Source organism: Eucyclogobius newberryi, unplaced genomic scaffold (assembly GCF_026437365.1).
Source record: "Eucyclogobius newberryi isolate DKJ021-1_F unplaced genomic scaffold, fEucNew1.0.hap1 SCAF_11, whole genome shotgun sequence".
Taxonomy (NCBI): Eukaryota; Metazoa; Chordata; class Actinopteri; order Gobiiformes; family Gobiidae; genus Eucyclogobius; species Eucyclogobius newberryi.
Window position 1 is genome coordinate 34,840,309 of NW_027315735.1, and position 18,911 is coordinate 34,859,219.

Below are 18,911 nucleotides of genomic sequence, written 5' to 3' on the forward strand. Positions count from 1 at the left end.
GATCCCGACAGTCCGAGATGCTAAAACTCAAGATCCCGACAGTCCGAGATGCTAAAACTCAAGATCCCGACAGTCCGAGATGCTAAAGCTCAAGATCCCGACAGTCCGAGATGCTAAAGCTCAAGATCTCGACAGTCCGAGATGCTAAAGCTCAAGATCCCGACAGTCCGAGATGCTAAAACTCAAGATCCCGACAGTCCGAGATGCTAAAGCTCAAGATCCCGACAGTCCGAGATGCTAAAACTCAAGATCCCGACAGTCCGAGAAGCGAAAACTCAAGATCCCGACAGTCCGAGATGCCAAAACTCAAGATCCCGACAGTCTGAGATGCTAAAGCTCAAGATCCCGACAGTCCGAGATGCCAAAACTCAAGATCCCGACAGTCCGAGAAGCGAAAACTCAAGATCCCGACAGTCCGAGATGCCAAAACTCAAGATCCCGACAGTCCGAGATGCCAAAACTCAAGATCCCGACAGTCTGAGATGCTAAAGCTCAAGATCCCGACAGTCCGAGATGCTAAAACTCAAGATCCCGACAGTCCGAGATGCTAAAACTCAAGATCCCGACAGTCCGAGATGCCAAAACTCAAGATCCCGACAGTCCGAGATACTAATGCTCAAGATCCCGACAGTCCGAGATGCTAAAGCTCAAGATCCCGACAGTCCGAGATGCCAAAACTCAAGATCCCGACAGTCTGAGAAGCAAAAACTCAAGATCCCGACAGTCCGAGATGCTAAAACTCATGATCCCTACAGTCCGAGATGCTAAAGCTCAAGATCCTGACAGTCCGAGATGCCAAAACTCAAGATCCCGACAGTCCGAGATACTAATGCTCAAGATCCCGACAGTCCGAGATGGTGAAACTCAAGATCCCGACAGTCCGAGATGCTAAAGCTCAAGATCCCGACAGTCCGAGATGGTGAAACTCAAGATCCCGACAGTCCGAGATGCTAAAACTCAAGATCCCGACAGTCCGAGATGCTAAAACTCAAGATCCCGACAGTCCGAGATGCTAAAGCTCAAGATCCCGACAGTCCGAGATGCTAAAGCTCAAGATCCCGACAGTCCGAGATGCTAAAACTCAAGATCCCGACAGTCCGAGATGCTAAAACTCAAGATCCCGACAGTCCGAGATGCTAAAGCTCAAGATCCCGACAGTCCGAGATGCTAAAGCTCAAGATCTCGACAGTCCGAGATGCTAAAGCTCAAGATCCCGACAGTCCGAGATGCTAAAACTCAAGATCCTGACAGTCCGAGATGCTAAAACTCAAGATCCCGACAGTCCGAGATGCTAAAGCTCAAGATCCCGACAGTCCGAGATGCTAAAACTCAAGATCCCGACAGTCCGAGAAGCGAAAACTCAAGATCCCGACAGTCCGAGATGCCAAAACTCAAGATCCCGACAGTCTGAGATGCTAAAGCTCAAGATCCCGACAGTCCGAGATGCCAAAACTCAAGATCCCGACAGTCCGAGAAGCGAAAACTCAAGATCCCGACAGTCCGAGATGCCAAAACTCAAGATCCCGACAGTCCGAGATGCCAAAACTAAAGATCCCGACAGTCTGAGATGCTAAAGCTCAAGATCCCGACAGTCCGAGATGCTAAAACTCAAGATCCCGACAGTCCGAGATGCTAAAACTCAAGATCCCGACAGTCCGAGATGCCAAAACTCAAGATCCCGACAGTCCGAGATACTAATGCTCAAGATCCCGACAGTCCGAGATGCTAAAGCTCAAGATCCCGACAGTCCGAGATGCCAAAACTCAAGATCCCGACAGTCTGAGAAGCAAAAACTCAAGATCCCGACAGTCCGAGATGCTAAAACTCATGATCCCTACAGTCCGAGATGCTAAAGCTCAAGATCCTGACAGTCCGAGATGCCAAAACTCAAGATCCCGACAGTCCGAGATACTAATGCTCAAGATCCCGACAGTCCGAGATGGTGAAACTCAAGATCCCGACAGTCCGAGATGCTAAAGCTCAAGATCCCGACAGTCCGAGATGGTGAAATTCAAGATCCCGACAGTTCGAGATGCTAAAGCTCAAGATCCCGACAGTCCGAGATGCTAAAGCTCAAGATCCCGAAAGTCCGAGATGCCAAAACTCAAGATCCTGACAGTCCGAGATGCTAAAACTCAAGATCCCGACAGTCCGAGATGCTAAAGCTCATGATCCCGACAGTCCGAGATGCTAAAACTCAAGATCCCGACAGTCCGAGATGCTAAAGCTCAAGATCTCGACAGTCCGAGATGCTAAAGCTCAAGATCCCGACAGTCCGAGATGGTGAAACTCAAGATCCCGACAGTCCGAGATGAAAAAATATATATTTGTATTTTCCAAAACTGAAGTAATTTGATTCAATTTGACGCAATTTGTGTTGATTGAGTCAGTATCGTTTAATGGTGCAAATTACAGTCTTATTTCCAGCACAAATAATCCATCTCATGCTCCGAACACGTCAAATATCCACTTCCACTTTTTCCTTCCTCCTTTTGTTCTTCCTCTGTTGAACTTCCTCACACAGTTCCCTTGCTTCATGTCACTCGTTTTCATAATTCGCGTCATAACTTTGTGCGCGGTTTATTTACGCGCGTTTGTCTCCGAGACGACCGTCCATTAAAGTTGGACATATTCTGCATTCTTGCGACTTTAACCGGCTTTCGAACGAGCTTTTTCTCACCGTGGGATCATATTTCACACGTCCTGACTCAAAAATCACTTTCAGAACAAAACGCGCGCTTTTCCAACGACGTAGTTAGTCATCGGAACGCCCTCTGTTGGCGGGAGGGCGAATGGACAGCGACAAAAATGAATAAACAAGACGTCATTGAGCCGGATCACGAGGTACATTTAGTATTCTTCTTTAGCCTAAAAGAGGTAAATAACGTCACCTGCTAAGTTTGAATTTTATTGATTTCTTTCATTAACCTTTATTTAAAACCAGTTAGGAACCCACTGAGATCGAAACCCCCCAAGAGACGTTAGACGCAGTAAAAGGAGAAATAGTGAATCGAAACTTAATTTAAACTGTGTTATTTCCGAGCGCAGAGAGAAGACGACCTCGTAAACAAGAGGAATTAACGAAACGAGCGAAATACGACGCCGAGTGTGTTTAGAACGACAATACAAAAAAGGTAATAGCTCAAAACGGTCAATGTTGCGCAATTTGTGTCTTCAAATGCTTACCGTATTTCCCGAAGTATACGTCGCACCTTTTTTCATAGTTTTGGTCAGGGTGCCATTTATACTCCAGAGTGATTTATATGTGATATTATTTGTTATTTTCACACTGACAACCACAAGAGGGCGCTCTAGAAGAAGTATCTGCACTTCCTCTGGAGTTTGTGGAGTTGTTTAGAAGTGACACAGAGGAAGAAGAATTCAATGGATTTAGTGATTTGGGGTAAAACTGATGCTTTGCTAAACTTGTTAGCATGTTCTTTATGCTATAGTTATCTGAATAACTGTTCATATGTTACGTGAACATACCAGACACTTACCACAGTTCTGTCTGTGCCTCATGTAGCTGAAGGTGTTAGCGTTAGCATACGTCATGTAGCTGAAGGTATTAGCGTTAGCATACGTCATGTAGCTGAAGGTGTTAGCGTTAGCATACGTCATGTAGCTGAAGGTGTTAGCGTTAGCATTTGTCATGTAGCTGAAGGTGTTAGCGTTAGCATACGTCATGTAGCTGGAGGTGTTAGCATTAGCATACGTCATGTAGCTGAAGGTGTTAACGTTAGCATACGTCATGTAGCTGAAGGTGTTAGCGTTAGCATACGTCGTGTAGCTGAAGGTGTTAGCGTTAGCATACGTCATGTAGCTGAAGGTGTTAGCGTTAGCATACGTCATGTAGCTGAAGGTGTTAGCGTTAGCATACGTCGTGTAGCTGAAGGTGTTAGCGTTAGCATACGTCGTGTAGCTGAAGGTGTTAGCGTTAGCATACGTCATGTAGCTGAAGGTGTTAGCGTTAGCATACGTCATGTAGCATACGTCATGTAGCTGAAGGTGTTAGCGTTAGCATACGTCATGTAGCTGAAGGTGTTAGCGTTAGCATACGTCATGTAGCTGAAGGTGTTAGCGTTAGCATACGTCATGTAGCTGAAGGTGTTAGCGTTAGCATACGTCGTGTAGCTGAAGGTGTTAGCGTTAGCATACGTCATGTAGCTGAGGGTGTTAGCGTTAGCATACGTCATGTAGCTGAAGGTGTTAGCGTTAGCATACGTCGTGTAGCTGAAGGTGTTAGCGTTAGCATACGTCATGTAGCATACGTCATGTAGCTGAAGGTGTTAGCGTTAGCATACGTCGTGTAGCTGAAGGTGTTAGCGTTAGCATACGTCATGTAGCTGAAGGTGTTAGCGTTAGCATACGTCATGTAGCTGAAGGTGTTAGCGTTAGCATACGTTGTGTAGCTGAAGGTGTTAGCGTTAGCATACGTTGTGTAGCTGAAGGTGTTAGCGTTAGCATACGTCATGTAGCTGTGGGTGTTAGCGTTAGCATACGTCATGTAGCTGAAGGTGTTAGTGTTAGCATACGTCATGTAGCTGAAGGTGTTAGCGTTAGCATACGTCATGTAGCATACGTCATGTAGCATACGTCATGTAGCTGAAGGTGTTAGCGTTAGCATACGTCGTGTAGCTGAAGGTGTTAGCGTTAGCATACGTCATGTAGCTGAAGGTGTTAGCGTTAGCATACGTCATGTAGCTGAAGGTGTTAGCGTTAGCATACGTTGTGTAGCTGAAGGTGTTAGCGTTAGCATACGTTGTGTAGCTGAAGGTGTTAGCGTTAGCATACGTCATGTAGCTGAGGGTGTTAGCGTTAGCATACGTCATGTAGCTGAAGGTGTTAGTGTTAGCATACGTCATGTAGCTGAAGGTGTTAGTGTTAGCATACGTCATGTAGCTGAAGGTGTTAGCGTTAGCATACGTCATGTAGCTGAAGGTGTTAGCGTTAGCATACGTCATGTAGCTGAAGGTGTTAGCGTTAGCATACGTCATGTAGCTGAAGGTGTTAGCGTCTGTTATTATTTTAAACTGTATTTCAAGATGAAATTTCTGTTCTTGGATTTTATACATTTCCCCCAAAAATGCGACTTATACTCCAGTGCGACTTATATGTGTTTTTTCTTCTCTATTGTGCATGTTTTGGCTGGTTTACCTGGTGGCGAGCTCGGCGACCCCGTTCCTCTGGCGGTACATGAAGAGGCTCATGCGGTCGGCGCGCAGCATGAAGCTCAGGTGGCGCATCAGGTTGAACACGGCCCGCTCCATCTGGAGGTTGTCCTGGATGTCGCGCACCAGGTCGAACATGATCTCGCTCTCCTCGGCGCTGGACAGGGCGTGGAAGCGCTTGGTGTCCACCGCGCTCTTCCTGCTGCTGTTCAGGAGGTCTGAGACCACTTTGGGCCGGAAGTTGACGTCGTAGTACTCCTTGGCGAACTGCGGGTTGGCGTCCAGGAACTGCGTGGCGACCGCTGCGTCCACCATGGCTGCGAAGGGAAGAAAGTGAAGTGCAAAGGCGCGTTTTGGTCTGTCCTCTGGAGGAGTCGGGGTCAGTTCTATGTTCTTCACACAGTCTTTATTATTGTTAAAAAGCTTAGAATGTGTTAGTTTAGTGCATTTTTGGACAATTCAGGTTAAGATTATGGTCTCGTTTTAGGGTAAAAGCTTTGATTAGGTCCTGTTTTGAGATTATATGTAGTATACAGTATGTAGAGGACGTACAGTATGTAGAGGACATACAGTATGTAGAGGACGTACAGTATGTAGAGGACATACAGTATGTAGAGGACGTACAGTATGTAGAGGACATACAGTATGAAGAGTAAGTACAGTATGAAGAGGACGTACAGTATGTAGAGGACGTACAGTATGTAGAGTACGTACAGTATGAAGAGTACGTACAGTATGAAGAGTAAGTACAGTATGAAGAGGACGTACAGTATGTAGAGGACGTACAGTATGTAGAGTACACACAGTATCTAGAGGACGTACAGTATGTAGAGTACACACAGTATGTAGGGTACGTACAGTATGTAGAGTACGTACAGTATGCAGAGGACGTACAGTATGTAGAGTACGTACAGTATGTAGAGTACGTAAAATATGTAGAGGACATACAGTATGTAGAGTACGTACAGTATGTAGAGGACATACAGTATGTAGAGGACGTACAGTATGTAGAGTACACACAGTATCTAGAGGACGTACAGTATGTAGAGTACACACAGTATGTAGGGTACGTACAGTATGTAGAGTACGTACAGTATGCAGAGGACGTACAGTATGTAGAGTACACACAGTATCTAGAGGACGTACAGTATGTAGAGTACACACAGTATGTAGGGTACGTACAGTATGTAGAGTACACACAGTATGTAGGGTGCGTACAGTATGTAGAGTACGTACAGTATGCAGAGGACGTACAGTATGTAGAGTACGTACAGTATGTAGAGTAAGTACAGTATGCAGAGGACGTACAGTATGTAGAGTAAGTACAGTATGCAGAGGACGTACAGTATGCAGAGGACGTACAGTATGCAGAGGACGAGGATGTACAGCATGTAGAGTACGTACAGTATGTAGAGTAAGTACAGTATGTAGAGGACGTACAATATGTAGAGTAAGTACAGTATGTAGAGGACGTACAATATGCAGAGGACGTACAGTATGTAGAGTACGTACAGTATGTAGAGTAAGTACAGTATGTAGAGTACGTACAGTATGCAGAGGACGTACAATATGTAGAGTAAGTACAGTATGTAGAGAACGTACAGTATGTAGGGTACGTACAGTATGTAGAGTATGTAGAGTATGTAGAGTATGCAGAGGACGAGGACGTACAGTATGTAGAGTAAGTACAGTATGTAGAGGACGTACAGTATGTAGAGGACGTACAGTATGTAGAGTAAGTACAGTATGTAGGGTACGTACAGTATGTAGAGTACGTAGAGTATGTAGTGAGACTATCTGACCGGCGTGTATTTAGCAGCCGAGGTCGGACATCTGTGTCTCAGAACGTTGGCGATCACGTGCAAAGGGGAAACGTTGGGCCTCAGTCCAGAGGAAGGCGTGGCCTGTCTGGAGAAGACGCCCGAATACTGAACTTTGAGGATGGTAAAACAAACGCAGTGTGATCACAACTGCATCTGACCCGATCTGAAGGTCAACTTTGAGCCAACGTGTGACAAAAGCGAGAACATTCGAAAATGGATCCAAAGTAGGACTAACGACCACTGTGTACTCCCACACCAAGTCACAAGGAACTTCAGTTCAGAGCACACGTTGTACAAAAGTGCAATCCAAAGTGCAATCAAAGTGCAATCCAAAATACAATCCAAAGTGCAATCAAAGTACAATCCAAAGCGTACAATCCAAAGCGTACAATCCAAAGTGCAATCCAAAGTGCAATCCAAAGTGCAAACCAAAGTACAAGCCAAAGTACAAGCCAAAGTGCTTTACAATGATAAAAACACATAAAAAACAGTTAAAAACAATTAAAAAGTATTTAAAGTAGTAAAATCCAGATCAAAGTATTTCAGTCGCAGTAGCAGCAGTAGTAACGTCTTATGTATCACAGCAGTAAGTTTCAAACACTGACAGACGGATAAGTACAAACTAAACCGACGGTGCTGAAGTCAACACAACCTGAATTCTCACGTGGTTGCCATGGTGACGTGTTACACATCACAACACTTTAGAGTGACAAATAGTGCAAAGTCCGGCACCCTGACCCCGGGGCTGCATTTTATTTGATCATTTTATCGTAGCAAGTCGCGTTTGTCTCACGACCACGACCTGACGCTCTTTGTCGACTTCTTGTGGTGGTCAGGAAAACAAAACCCGCTAACCATAATTAGCATTAGCAAGTTATCAGCTAGCGTTAGCGTGCTGTGCTTCTGCTAAAGTCTTTCTCCTCTTTTAATCCCCGTTGTCGACACATTTGACAGACAACCGGGGACCTACATCTACATTACGGCGTCTTATTGTACGTCACGCATTACGTTTCACCTCCGACTTCAGCCACGACACGTACAAAGCCCTGTAGTTTCAAACCCCCGACACTAGAGGGCGCACAACACACACAGCGACTGCAATCGGCTGCTGCAAAATTACTTTTATGATCGTTATTTGTCTTTGTTTTTGCATTTCGTGAAGCGCTCGCAGTGATGTATGTGGTGTAGGCCTGACGAAACAATAAATTACATTAAATTACAATAAATTCACCTTTAAATATATATATAGAACTAGTAATATAAGCGCTGTAATTATTATAAAGAGTCTAGTGAAGATTAAACATAAATAAATACAAGGCATCGTGACCAAGCATTTAGTGTCTCTCCAATGTTCTCCAAACGGTTATTTAGGCGTGTTATGCATTTATTTTAAGAGCCAATCAAACCAGTTAAACCTGCTCTGGTGGAACTTCACTTAAGACAAAGTATTATTAAGTATGATTAACTTTGATTTTCATATCACGTTGTACTGATGATGCTGCAGAAACTCTACATTTTCCTCCAAAAATGTCCCTCAGACAAACTTTACTGCTGTTATTACGGTATTAAAAGTGATAATAAAATGATAATAATATTTGTATTATTTTTAATACCGTAATAATAATAACAAAAAATAATAATAGGAGGAAGAAGAAGAAGAAGAAGAAGAAGAAGAAGAAGAAGAAGAAGAGAAAAAAGAATAATGAGAATAATAACAAATATGATAAAAATAATATTAATAATAACAATGATATTCATAATATGGAAAGAAAGTAAGAAAAAGAAGAAGAGGAATAATAATAATAAAAAATAATAATAAAAGTGAATAAAATAAAATAAGGAGAAAATAATAAGAAAAATAAGTATAGGAAAAATAAGTATAATAAGGATAAGAATAAGAATAAGAAAAATAATAAGAAAAATACTGAAGAAGTATAAAAAAAATAAGAAGAAGAAGAAAAAGAAGATTTCAAAAGTGAAATAACAGTATTCGTCCGTGTTGGCTGCAGTAAATCCGAGTAAAGGATCATGGTCCATAGTTCTATAGAGTTATTTTAATGTTTCTAGACAATAATAGAATAGAGCAACAATTCAATATGATTTTATTATTGCGAAAGCTTTTATATTTCAGAGTTCTAATGTCACATCACATATTCCCCTTCCAAAATGAACCTGCGTCATGTGAATTCTGCCCATTTCTAACTGTATTTTCCTGCTAAATGAATATTAAATGCATTATATTTGTGAATTGTCTTACCTGAAAGTCTTTGTGTGCCGTGTAAAGAGTGTGTCTGAGAAAAGACAGGGATTATCTGGGATGGTTTTAAACGGTCAGGTGTGGATTTAAAGCCCGCATCCAATTACAGCGTGGATTATAGCGAATGTCTATAGTCATGACCCAAGTGTATCATGCAAGTGTGTCATGCATCATTTATTAACAGTCCAACTTGATAAATGTACGTTCTCTTTCGCTACAATGCAGATTCGGTGTCGTTAAAGAGTCAGGAGGGTTTCAAAATGCAGGAATCACTCAAAAGTTCTGGGTCAGTCCATGAAAAGTGCGGGAGCAAACCGTGTACTTGGGCCTCAGAATCGTGTACTTGGGCCTCAGAATCGTGTACTTGGGCCTCAGAACCGTGTACTTGGGCCTCAGAACTGTGTACTTGGGCCTCAGAACCGTGTACTTGGGCCTCAGAACCGTGTACTTGGGCCTCAGAACCGTGTACTTGGGCCTTAGAACCGTGTACTTGGGCCTCAGAACTGTGTACTTGGGCCTCAGAACTCCTGCCATGGACACACTAAATGGACCATTTTACCGCCCGGTAGTGTTAGCTGCAGGTGAGGGCGGTGAGGTGGCGTCTATGCCCCGGGTCACTAAGAGGCGGAGATCCGGTCCGGACGAGCGCCGTCTCATCCAGAACCTCTGACATGAAACTTTGGAGTGAACAGTGAGCGGCCTCAGTCACACAGACAGTGCAGCCTCAGTTAGAGATGAGCAGGTCTTTATGTTAGAGCCTTTATCCAATCATATTCAGCCATCATGTGTTGCCAGGGATCTAAAATCTGCCGAGGCCTTCAGACCTCAACAGAGCTGGTGCTTGTAGCTAATAGTAAATGGAAATGAAAATGGTGTGTCAACCAATCAGCTTCAGAGTTGGATCTTGTACGTCTGCTGGTTGTTACTAAGCCCCCAGCAGCCAAGATGGCCGCCCATTCAAGTCAAAGAGAGCTGCTCAGTAGCGCATGTCGCCAGTTAGCCTTTAGCTCTTCGGACACTGCAGCCCAGAAGTGACGTAGGTCTGCGTCCGGTTTGCGTACCATGTGATCGTACTGACCAATCAGAGAGAGTTACTAGAGCAGCGCAGAGCACAGTGTGAGATAAAGCAAAATATTAAACAACTGGCTTCCCAAAACTTTTCCCCTGACAATGGAAATAATTCTGGTCCTTATTAAGTACATTAAATTACGGATTTTTAATCATATCATCCTACAACATGTCAAATGTATTCAGTTTATCGACATGCAAAACATGCTAAAGTCATGATTAAGTCCGTATTTAGGTTTCTTTTCTGTGTAATACAGACAACACTGATGGACACGAAACGTAACATCGATTAGTTTATACTTGGCAAAACCTTCCATTTCCATAGCATTTATTACGTGATTTAGTTTTTCACCTGTAGCTTATTCGTGGCATTTGGGCTCTTCCACGGTATCTCGGCTCATTGAGCTATTTCTCAACAGTGCCGCCAAAAGCTTCTTTGGCTACCTTAACGGCTGTGAAGACTTCAAGAAACTAGACCTTAAAGCTGTAGCCTCTTGGGTAAAGAATAAATCCAGATGTTGGCGCTGTGGCCGTAAACACTCCCCTGATCAGTGTACCCTGAAGAAACCGTGCAGCAGTTGTGGAGATCAGCACTTGTCCGTGCTACATGACCTGGCTGAAGCTAAGAAACGCAACCCTAACATTTTAACTGTGAGCAGCAGCAGGATCTTCATGGGTCCTCTCGGACACTCAGGGGGTGTTATGCTCAAGGTTTTTCCCGTCCAGCTACACCATGGCAGAAAGTCCCTGGACACATTTGCTCTCCTGGACGACGGCTCAGAGAAAACCATCATACTTCCAGCGGCAGTCAAATCCTTAGGTTTGGAACAGGCAGAGGAGACCCTTTCATTGAGGACTATCCGTCGTGATGTGATCCAGGTACAGGGAGCCTATGTCTCATCTCAGCTCTCACCGAAGTCCAAGCCGAAAACCCGCTACAAGATAAGGCAGGCCTTCACCGCTACACAATTGAGTCTAGCTGAACAGTCATGCCAAGTAGAGAAGTACCACCACCTGCAGCGTGTACAGCTTGAGGGTTTCACACAGGTGTAGCCTTTGGTGTTAATTGGCTCTGACAATGCTCACCTCATCACTCCTGTCCGTCCAGTCCTGCGTGGGCCAGCCCATGGGCCCGTGGCCATCTGCACCAAGATCGGGTGGACAATCCAGGGTCCAAGCAGCAGTCTGCCTACACGGCAGGGGGAGGTGCACTGCCTGAACATATCGTGCCCTTCTCCTGCAGAATCCCTACAGCAGAATGTACAGCGTCTGTGGCAACTAGACGCGCCCCTCTACAGACCAGAGAAGGAGGTTACACGCTCTAAAGAGGATGTAGAAGCCATAGATATGTTAGAGGCCAAGACCATCAGAGTTCCTGAAGAAGGGATAGAGAGATATGCCACTCCCCTGCTTAGGAGGAGAGATTTCTCACAGCTCAAAGTCTCTCCGAAGGTAGTCAAAGGCCTCCTGAGATCCACAGAACGTACGCTAGCTAGGAATCCTGATCTAGCGCTCACTTACAACAAGGAGATCAAAAGGTTAGTAGACACAGGCTATGTTGTTAAGCTGACTCCAGACGAGATGGATAACTCTACTGAATCTTGGTATGTACCACACCACAGAGTACATCATAACAACAAGTCTAGGGTTGTCTTTAACTGCTCCTTTGAGTTCCAGGGGACTGTCCTCAACCACTACCTGCTGCCAGGACCTCCACTGGGCCCCACGCTGCTCGGCATGCTCCTCCGCTTCCGGCAGTTTCCTGTGGCTGTTAGCGGAGACATAAAAGCCATGTTTCACCAGGTCCGGCTGCTGCCAGAGGACCGCCCTCTCCTACGATTCCTGCGGCGAGATGGTGAAACAGAGCGGCCCCCAGACGTTTATGAGTGGAGAGTCCTGCCATTCGGGTCAGACATCACAGACTGTGGCAGTGAGGAGCTCAAGAAAGCAGCATTTTGTGGCCATATCACCGCACTCCCAAGTCTCCCAGATCCAGCACAGTATGCAACGCTGGACAACCTGGTCCTGGCCACTCACCAGTCCCTGCATGGGCCGGCCACACCCTTCACTGTAGCCGAGCGTCTCGAGGCCCAGACACAGTTGCTTCGCTCTGCACAAACAGACAGTTTTCCTGAAGAGGTTCAAGCCCTCCGAACAGGCCACACAGTACCAACCAGCAGCCGTCTGAGTGCTCTCTCTCCTGAATACGACAAGCTCAGCGGACTAATCAGAGTTGGAGGACGTCTGCGTCAGGCCACAGATGTAGACCCAGACAGCATTCATCTTATGGTGCTGGCAGACTATGCTCGTCATTAAACAATATAACGCTCAACTCCTCCACCCTGGCACAGAGAGACTCTATGCAAAGATACGCCGCACCTATTGGATCATTAGAGGAGGCCAGGCCATCAAGAAACATCCGTACTGTTGGGGAAAATGTCTGCAAACAATGAGCAAAAAAAGGATGAAGCAGAACTGAGTTTGTCTTTCTCAAAAGGTGGATATTTATTTACTCGTGCACAGTAATTAAATGCCCTCACTGTCCCTAGACAAGATCGTTCTGTCCCTAGCTGCCATTATAATTACAGAGTTTGCCTTTTATAGGCGGTAACAAACATTTGACACGTATGCACAAAATCACAATCAGAATTGGCTCCAAACGACATCAAATCAGCTCCAGAAGAGATAGACCTATTTTTCCACAACAGTACCAGTGCGTTGACTGCAGAAGATGGCGCGCTTCTCCTTCCACTCCAAAAATGGCGGATCTTCCCTCAGCTCGCCTGAGACTGTACAAACCACCATTCTGGTCCACACGCGTGGACTGTTTTGGCCCACACCTGGTTTATCGCGCACAGGGGAAAGCCATACGAGCTGTGGTCCGACCGAGGCAGCTTCAGACCGCCTTTGACAACATGGCCCCAGAACTACAGCAACAGTTGACCAAGCATACGATCAACTTCCACTTTAACCCACCGTACGCGCCTCACTTCGGTGGAGCCTGGTCGTCCTGAAGGACCAAGTTGTGGCAGAAGAGGTCCTGTTTACCACGTTGATAGAGATTGAAGGTATCCTTAACTCGAAACCTCTCGGGTACGGCTCCTCTGATGTAGCGGACGCGGACCCCATCACATCTAATCTCTTGCTAATGGGGCGGCGTGACTACCTCAGGCTGTGTACGGACCTCATGATGCTCTGACCAACAGGAGATGGAAACACAGCCAGGTGATAAGTGACCATTTCTGGAAGCGCTTTGTCCAGAACTACCTCCCCGGCCTTCAGCTGAGACAGAAATGGCGTAAATCTACTGACAATGTTGCTGTAGGACAGGTGGTTATGATAGTGGATGCAAATCTCCCCAGAGGACTGTGGCCAGTTGGCACCATCACCAAAGTGTTCCCTGGATCAGACGGCATTGTTAGAGTCGCAGAGGTTCTGGTTAATGACAGTATGTTCGCCCTGTAACCAAACTGGTAGAGCGTCCTGCAGTGCCTGAAGACGCTGTTAGCATTTCTCTAGACTAGCGGACTTAAGTATGTGTGTATTTGCCCTGCAAATACAGGGGCGGCTGTTAAAAGTCCCCTGGGAAAGTACTACACATCCCATAATGCAACAGGGTTCATTGTAGTTCCTTAAGGCCCATATGCTGTGTTTTTTTTCCATTACTGTTTTTTCCATTACTGTGTGAGGAGCAGAGCCTAGTTTCATTGTCTTTTTATCCTACTTTATCCTGTGTGTATAGGTACCGTGTGCGTCCATATGATGTGAGTATTGTTTGTAACCATGTATGTATGTCCAAGTTCTGTCAGTTCGAGCGCACATGCTTGTTTGCGTGCCGATGTTTGCTGTTAAAGTGATAGCGCGCGGCTCGGCTCTACCTGTTACTACCTAATAGTGCTTTAACCACACACATACACACCCATATACACACCAAGATGTAAACACCCTTGGAACGTTCCTTTCCTCTCAAATCCATCAGTAAATAGTCCTCCTCCCAATGTTTGCTCCGTTCAATAAAAGTTTAAAGTGTGAACTGGAGTTCTGCGGTGCGTCTCGTTGAGGCATCTTTTTGGACGGTTTGCACATATCGGACATCATGGTATTCCAGAGATCAAGTAGGTAATTTATATGTTATTATCTTAGACTTTAGATGTACTGTGTAGTCTAACTATAGACATCTAAAATTTCTCCACAGGTTGCATTTTAAAAAAACTCTAAATGGATATTTCTGATGCTTTTGTGCTTGTCTGGCATCAACATCATTTGGGAAACATTCAAAGTATTTGACTTTAACCAGGACCAAAGAAAAGACTGTGGGTGTGAGAAATGCATAACAGAAGATGAACCAGGACAATGGTTTAAGCAGCGTTTCCAGAAAACTGTCAGACCGTTTTTGACTGGCAATTATAACCTGTCACAAGAGACATTCAACTGGTGGAGGGTAAGACTATTTTAATGTTACATATACATATATACATAACATACAAGAGCCATATTGTTCTTTTTTTTATTAATTATTTCAATTGTGTTCTTTATCATTAAATTAAAAGAGCTGTGTCTCTGCCCCAAACTGCTTTGATAAAGATGTTTACGACTCTTTAATTTAACATTACTTGATCTCTCTGATTACCAACTTCTTATTGGAGGAGACCTGCTGCTGGATGTCTTCACGGATGTTGATAGAACAGGAGGAAAAGAGAGCTAGGTCTGGGTTTGATTAAATAAAGAAACAACGCACCGAGGCTGACGATAGCTAACAATTTTGGAAATCTAACTATGTTATTCCTCACTTCTTTGCCTGGATAGAGGTAGTTTATTTCCACATTGTAGATCATTCCAAACAACCAGAAAAGTTACATTGTCTGGTATGTTAACGTAACATATGAACAGTTATTCAGATAACTATAGCATAAAGAACATGCTAACAAGTTTAGCAAAGCATCAGTTTTACGCCAAATCACTAAATCCACTGAATTCTTCTTCCTCTGTGCCACTTCTAAACAACTCCACAAACTCCAGAGGAAGAGGAAGTACAGATTCTTCTTCTGCGTCGCTTAGAGCCTAGATTAACCTGATTATGTGTGAAAACATCTCAGATTGACCTCAAAAAGAGATGAACCAACCACACATAATCAGGTCCTGACGCACTAAATGGCCTGATACAGAGAATGCTGGACCACATGTATCAGTAACACATATTCTTACATTCAAATGTATCATCTGCACACAGACAAACAGCATAGAGAGGTTTGACATGACATGAGCTATTTTACCATAACAGCCCTCTTGCGGTCGTCGTGTGGTTGCCAGTGTGAAAATAACAAATAATATCACGTATAGGTCGTTGCGGAATATAAGCACCCCGTTCAAAACTACGAAAAAAGGTGCAATTTATAATCCGGAAAATATAGTATATTTTTCTGATGTTTCTTTTTTTATCCAACAGAAATTATTTGATGAAAAACGTGACCGAAACTTTTTCAATAGTACAATACAGAAGATCTTTGAGATTATCCCTGTACGTCCTCCTGTGGTGGAACCCAGTCCACATCGCTGTCGGACGTGTGCTGTTGTGGGCAACTCTGGAAACTTGATAAGATCCCATTATGGAAAGTTAATAGATCTTTATGACAGTGTGTTTAGGTAACTTCAACACATTTTTATTTGGAAGAAATACCTTAAAACTATTGATATCAAACTAAAATTGAACCACATAGAATTAACCGTGGTCAGACTGAAGGCTTTGAAGAGGATGTGGGGAGCAGGACCACCCACCGTGTCATGTACCCGGAGAGTGCGTCCAACCTGGATGACGACACACACATGGTGATGTTTGCATTCAAGGGCAGGGATCTGAAGTGGCTTCTGAATGCGTTAGCAACAAGGTAAGTCATTGCTTTTTGAGTTAAAAGAAAACATTTTGTGATATTGATGTAGCATTTGCTGTCATCAGTTCCAATGCTGCAGTAAAACGTAAACCCATACCAAACAAGAACATGGTCCATTTGTTCATTCCATGCAGTGTGGTGTGGCTTTGACTAATTGTTGTGTACAACAGGTGATGGTGGCTCATCCAGCCTTTATGCAATATGTCCATGAATCATGGCTTCAAAGTAAAGGGTACTATCCATCCACTGGCTTCATGACTGTGATTCTGGCCTTGCATCTTTGTGATGAGGTAAGACCCGGGTTCAGCCGCTGTTGCCCACTTGATGCCATATGGAAAAGGGCCATATCTGCTTAGCAAGGCCCGATCTCATCTGCTCTCAGAGGCGGACCAGGACAGGGCCTGGTTGGTACTTGTATGGGAGACCGCTGGAACATCAGGAGCCACAGTGGGGCGCTACAGGAAATGTTGTTGTGTCCTTAGGCAAGACACATTATCCACATCGCCTAGTAAATCGCTTTGAGTGCCTTGAAGGTGGAAAAGTGTTATATAAATACACTATAATAATAATAAAGCATCATATAATATTATATTATTGTAACAAATGATTTAGTCCTGGATAAGCCCAATTGTTTCTACTCAAAGTAATAGATATAGGGCCGTATGTTGCCCCGGTCTTAGTGTTAACTTGGGCATAGCAGAGCTCATTTCCTGACGACAGCGCAGACGTCATTCAAAACTAGTGCACTGGAGTCGTGTTACTATCCCCACATGTAAAAGATAATCATAATAAAACAACATTCATGGGCATAAATAATCCTTTTTTTAAATTTACAATTTGACATGGTCAAATTTCCCCCCCACTCACGTAAACAGCGCAGCAGCATGACACACTCAGCTCTTTAAACTCGTTAAACTCTTTGCTGGACACCTCCGGTGTTGGACACTTGTACTGCGAGGTCTGACCGTCTGGGCCAGACTGGACCGTGCAGACTTGCATGTGCTCAATGCAAACCCATTGATTTGTATTGCCCCCAACGGATCATTTGTTGCACAGACACTGTCAGATGCAGCTGCTCTTAACTTTAAAGTTCAAAAGCATTTCTAATTAAGCTTTGACCCTTGTTTGCAGTATTCTTGTAAGGTAGTGTTTGGAAGTACTTCTAAGAAGGTCGCATCTGCTGCGCATCATGTCCAACCAGGAAGTACAATTGTAGCATTCACTCAAATGGTCAAACTTGGGAAAACCTGGTTAATAGAAACATTTGAATATAATTATGTTTACTGTGATTTTGTGAAACTCTAACATTTCATGCACACTAAAAACTCCTTCCAGCCTGTATATAGTACATGTATGAATGCAACAAGCCGACTCACGAGGTTTCTTTACAGGTGAATGTGTTTGGATTTGGAGCTGACAGCGATGGAAACTGGACCCATTACTGGACAAAACTGTATCAAATGTTTAAAACAGGTAATCATCCGGGTCATGTTGAGTATGAAATGATTGAGGAACTGGCCAGAAAGGGGAAAGTTGTGTTTTACAAAGGCTTTTAAAGCTTTGAGCCCTCTACATGAAATGTGATTCATATTCCCTGTGAAAAGATAAAGCCCAGTCCCACTGAAACTAGTCTGAAACTTGCTGTGCTAAATGTCAGATCCTTATGTAACAAATCTCTCTTAATTAATAATTTTATTTCTTCTTATAATCTTGATTTTATGTTTTTAACTGAAACATGGCTTGACAAAAACACAGGAAATGTAGTTCTGATAGAATCTGCTCCACCCAACTTTAAGTTTGAATCTGAAACACGAGAAAACAAAAAAGGGGGTGGAGTCTGTGCCGTCTTTAGAGATGAAATAATTACCCGCAGGTTGTCTTTTGGGGTGTTTTCATCATTTGAGTATGTATCCTTTAAAATGGAGCTAAAACGGTCTCCATCCATTCTCTTCATTGTTTTATACAAGCCTCCCCAGCACTGCCAAAGTTTTATTGATGATTTTACTGAGATGCTTTCAGTCATATGCACAGACTTTGATGGTTTGGTCATTACAGGTGATTTCAATGTGCATGTTGATAATATTTGTGACAGAAACGCTAAAGAGCTTGATGCTGTCCTTGAAACCTTCAGTCTTACTCAGCATGTGAGAGGCCCCACCCACAGCAAAGGACACACTCTAGATCTCATAATTACAAAGGGGGTAAATATTTCAAATGTTAATGTAATCGATGTTGCTCTGTCTGATCATTTCTGTGTCTTCTTTGACCTGTCTGTTTCTCCCAAACCACCGGTTGGTCCTGCAGTTGTTCAGAGGAGACACATAAATGATGGCACAGGTGCACTGTTTATGGAAATGATAAACTTTGAAAATGTCTCATGTTCTAATGTAAATGATTTGTTGAACTCTGTTACATCTAGTGTTTTGAATGTTCTGGACACCATCGCCCCTATAAAGGCTAAAATGGTTAAAAATAAGCAGAAGGCGCCGTGGAGAAGTGATGATTCGGTCAGGGCACAGAAAAGGGAGTGCCGCAGGGCCGAACGGAAATGGCGCAAGTCAAAGCTCCAGGTTCAAAAAGAGATTTACAAAGAGAAGCTGAACATATACAACCTAATCTTATGTAGAACTAGGGAAAGACATTTCTCTGAAATAATTGGAAGCTGCAGTAACAACTCGCGTGTCCTTTTTGCCACAGTAAACAG

The 18,911-nt window shown here is 44.0% G+C and overlaps 2 protein-coding genes across 2 annotated transcripts in view; one reads left to right on the forward strand and one right to left on the reverse strand.

Moving 5' to 3' along the window:
- The window catches only part of pde6a (phosphodiesterase 6A, cGMP-specific, rod, alpha), a 60,488-nt gene extending 51,214 nt beyond the window's left edge, over nt 1-9,274 (reverse strand). The window contains exons 1-2 of the mRNA XM_072440023.1: nt 9,252-9,274; nt 5,158-5,488 (exon numbers count right to left, since the gene is read on the reverse strand). Coding sequence (XP_072296124.1) covers nt 5,158-5,486 — 329 coding nt within the window. The 5' untranslated portion in view covers nt 5,487-5,488; nt 9,252-9,274. The remainder of the gene's footprint in view (nt 1-5,157; nt 5,489-9,251) is intronic.
- Nucleotides 9,275-13,050: 3,776 nt separating this feature from the next.
- Nucleotides 13,051-17,763, forward strand: LOC140346468 (CMP-N-acetylneuraminate-beta-galactosamide-alpha-2,3-sialyltransferase 1-like). The gene is made up of 9 exons (XM_072432559.1): nt 13,051-13,110; nt 13,178-13,296; nt 13,526-13,767; nt 14,546-14,760; nt 15,766-15,962; nt 16,037-16,204; nt 16,273-16,318; nt 16,378-16,497; nt 17,599-17,763. Exons 1-9 carry the CDS (start codon nt 13,051-13,053, stop codon nt 17,761-17,763), a joined length of 1,332 nt encoding a protein of 443 aa, XP_072288660.1.
- The last annotated feature ends 1,148 nt before the right edge of the window (nt 17,764-18,911 follow it).

Bases quoted from the DNA above. Each gene is read 5' to 3' on its own strand.
- LOC140346468 (XM_072432559.1), top strand. From the start codon at position 13,051: ATGGCGCGCTTCTCCTTCCACTCCAAAAATGGCGGATCTTCCCTCAGC. The intron at 16,205-16,272 runs GTAAGTCATTGC...TGCTGTCATCAG, and splicing joins CTGAATGCGTTAGCAACAAG to TTCCAATGCTGCAGTAAAAC. The intron at 16,498-17,598 runs GTAAGACCCGGG...GTTTCTTTACAG, and splicing joins CCTTGCATCTTTGTGATGAG to GTGAATGTGTTTGGATTTGG.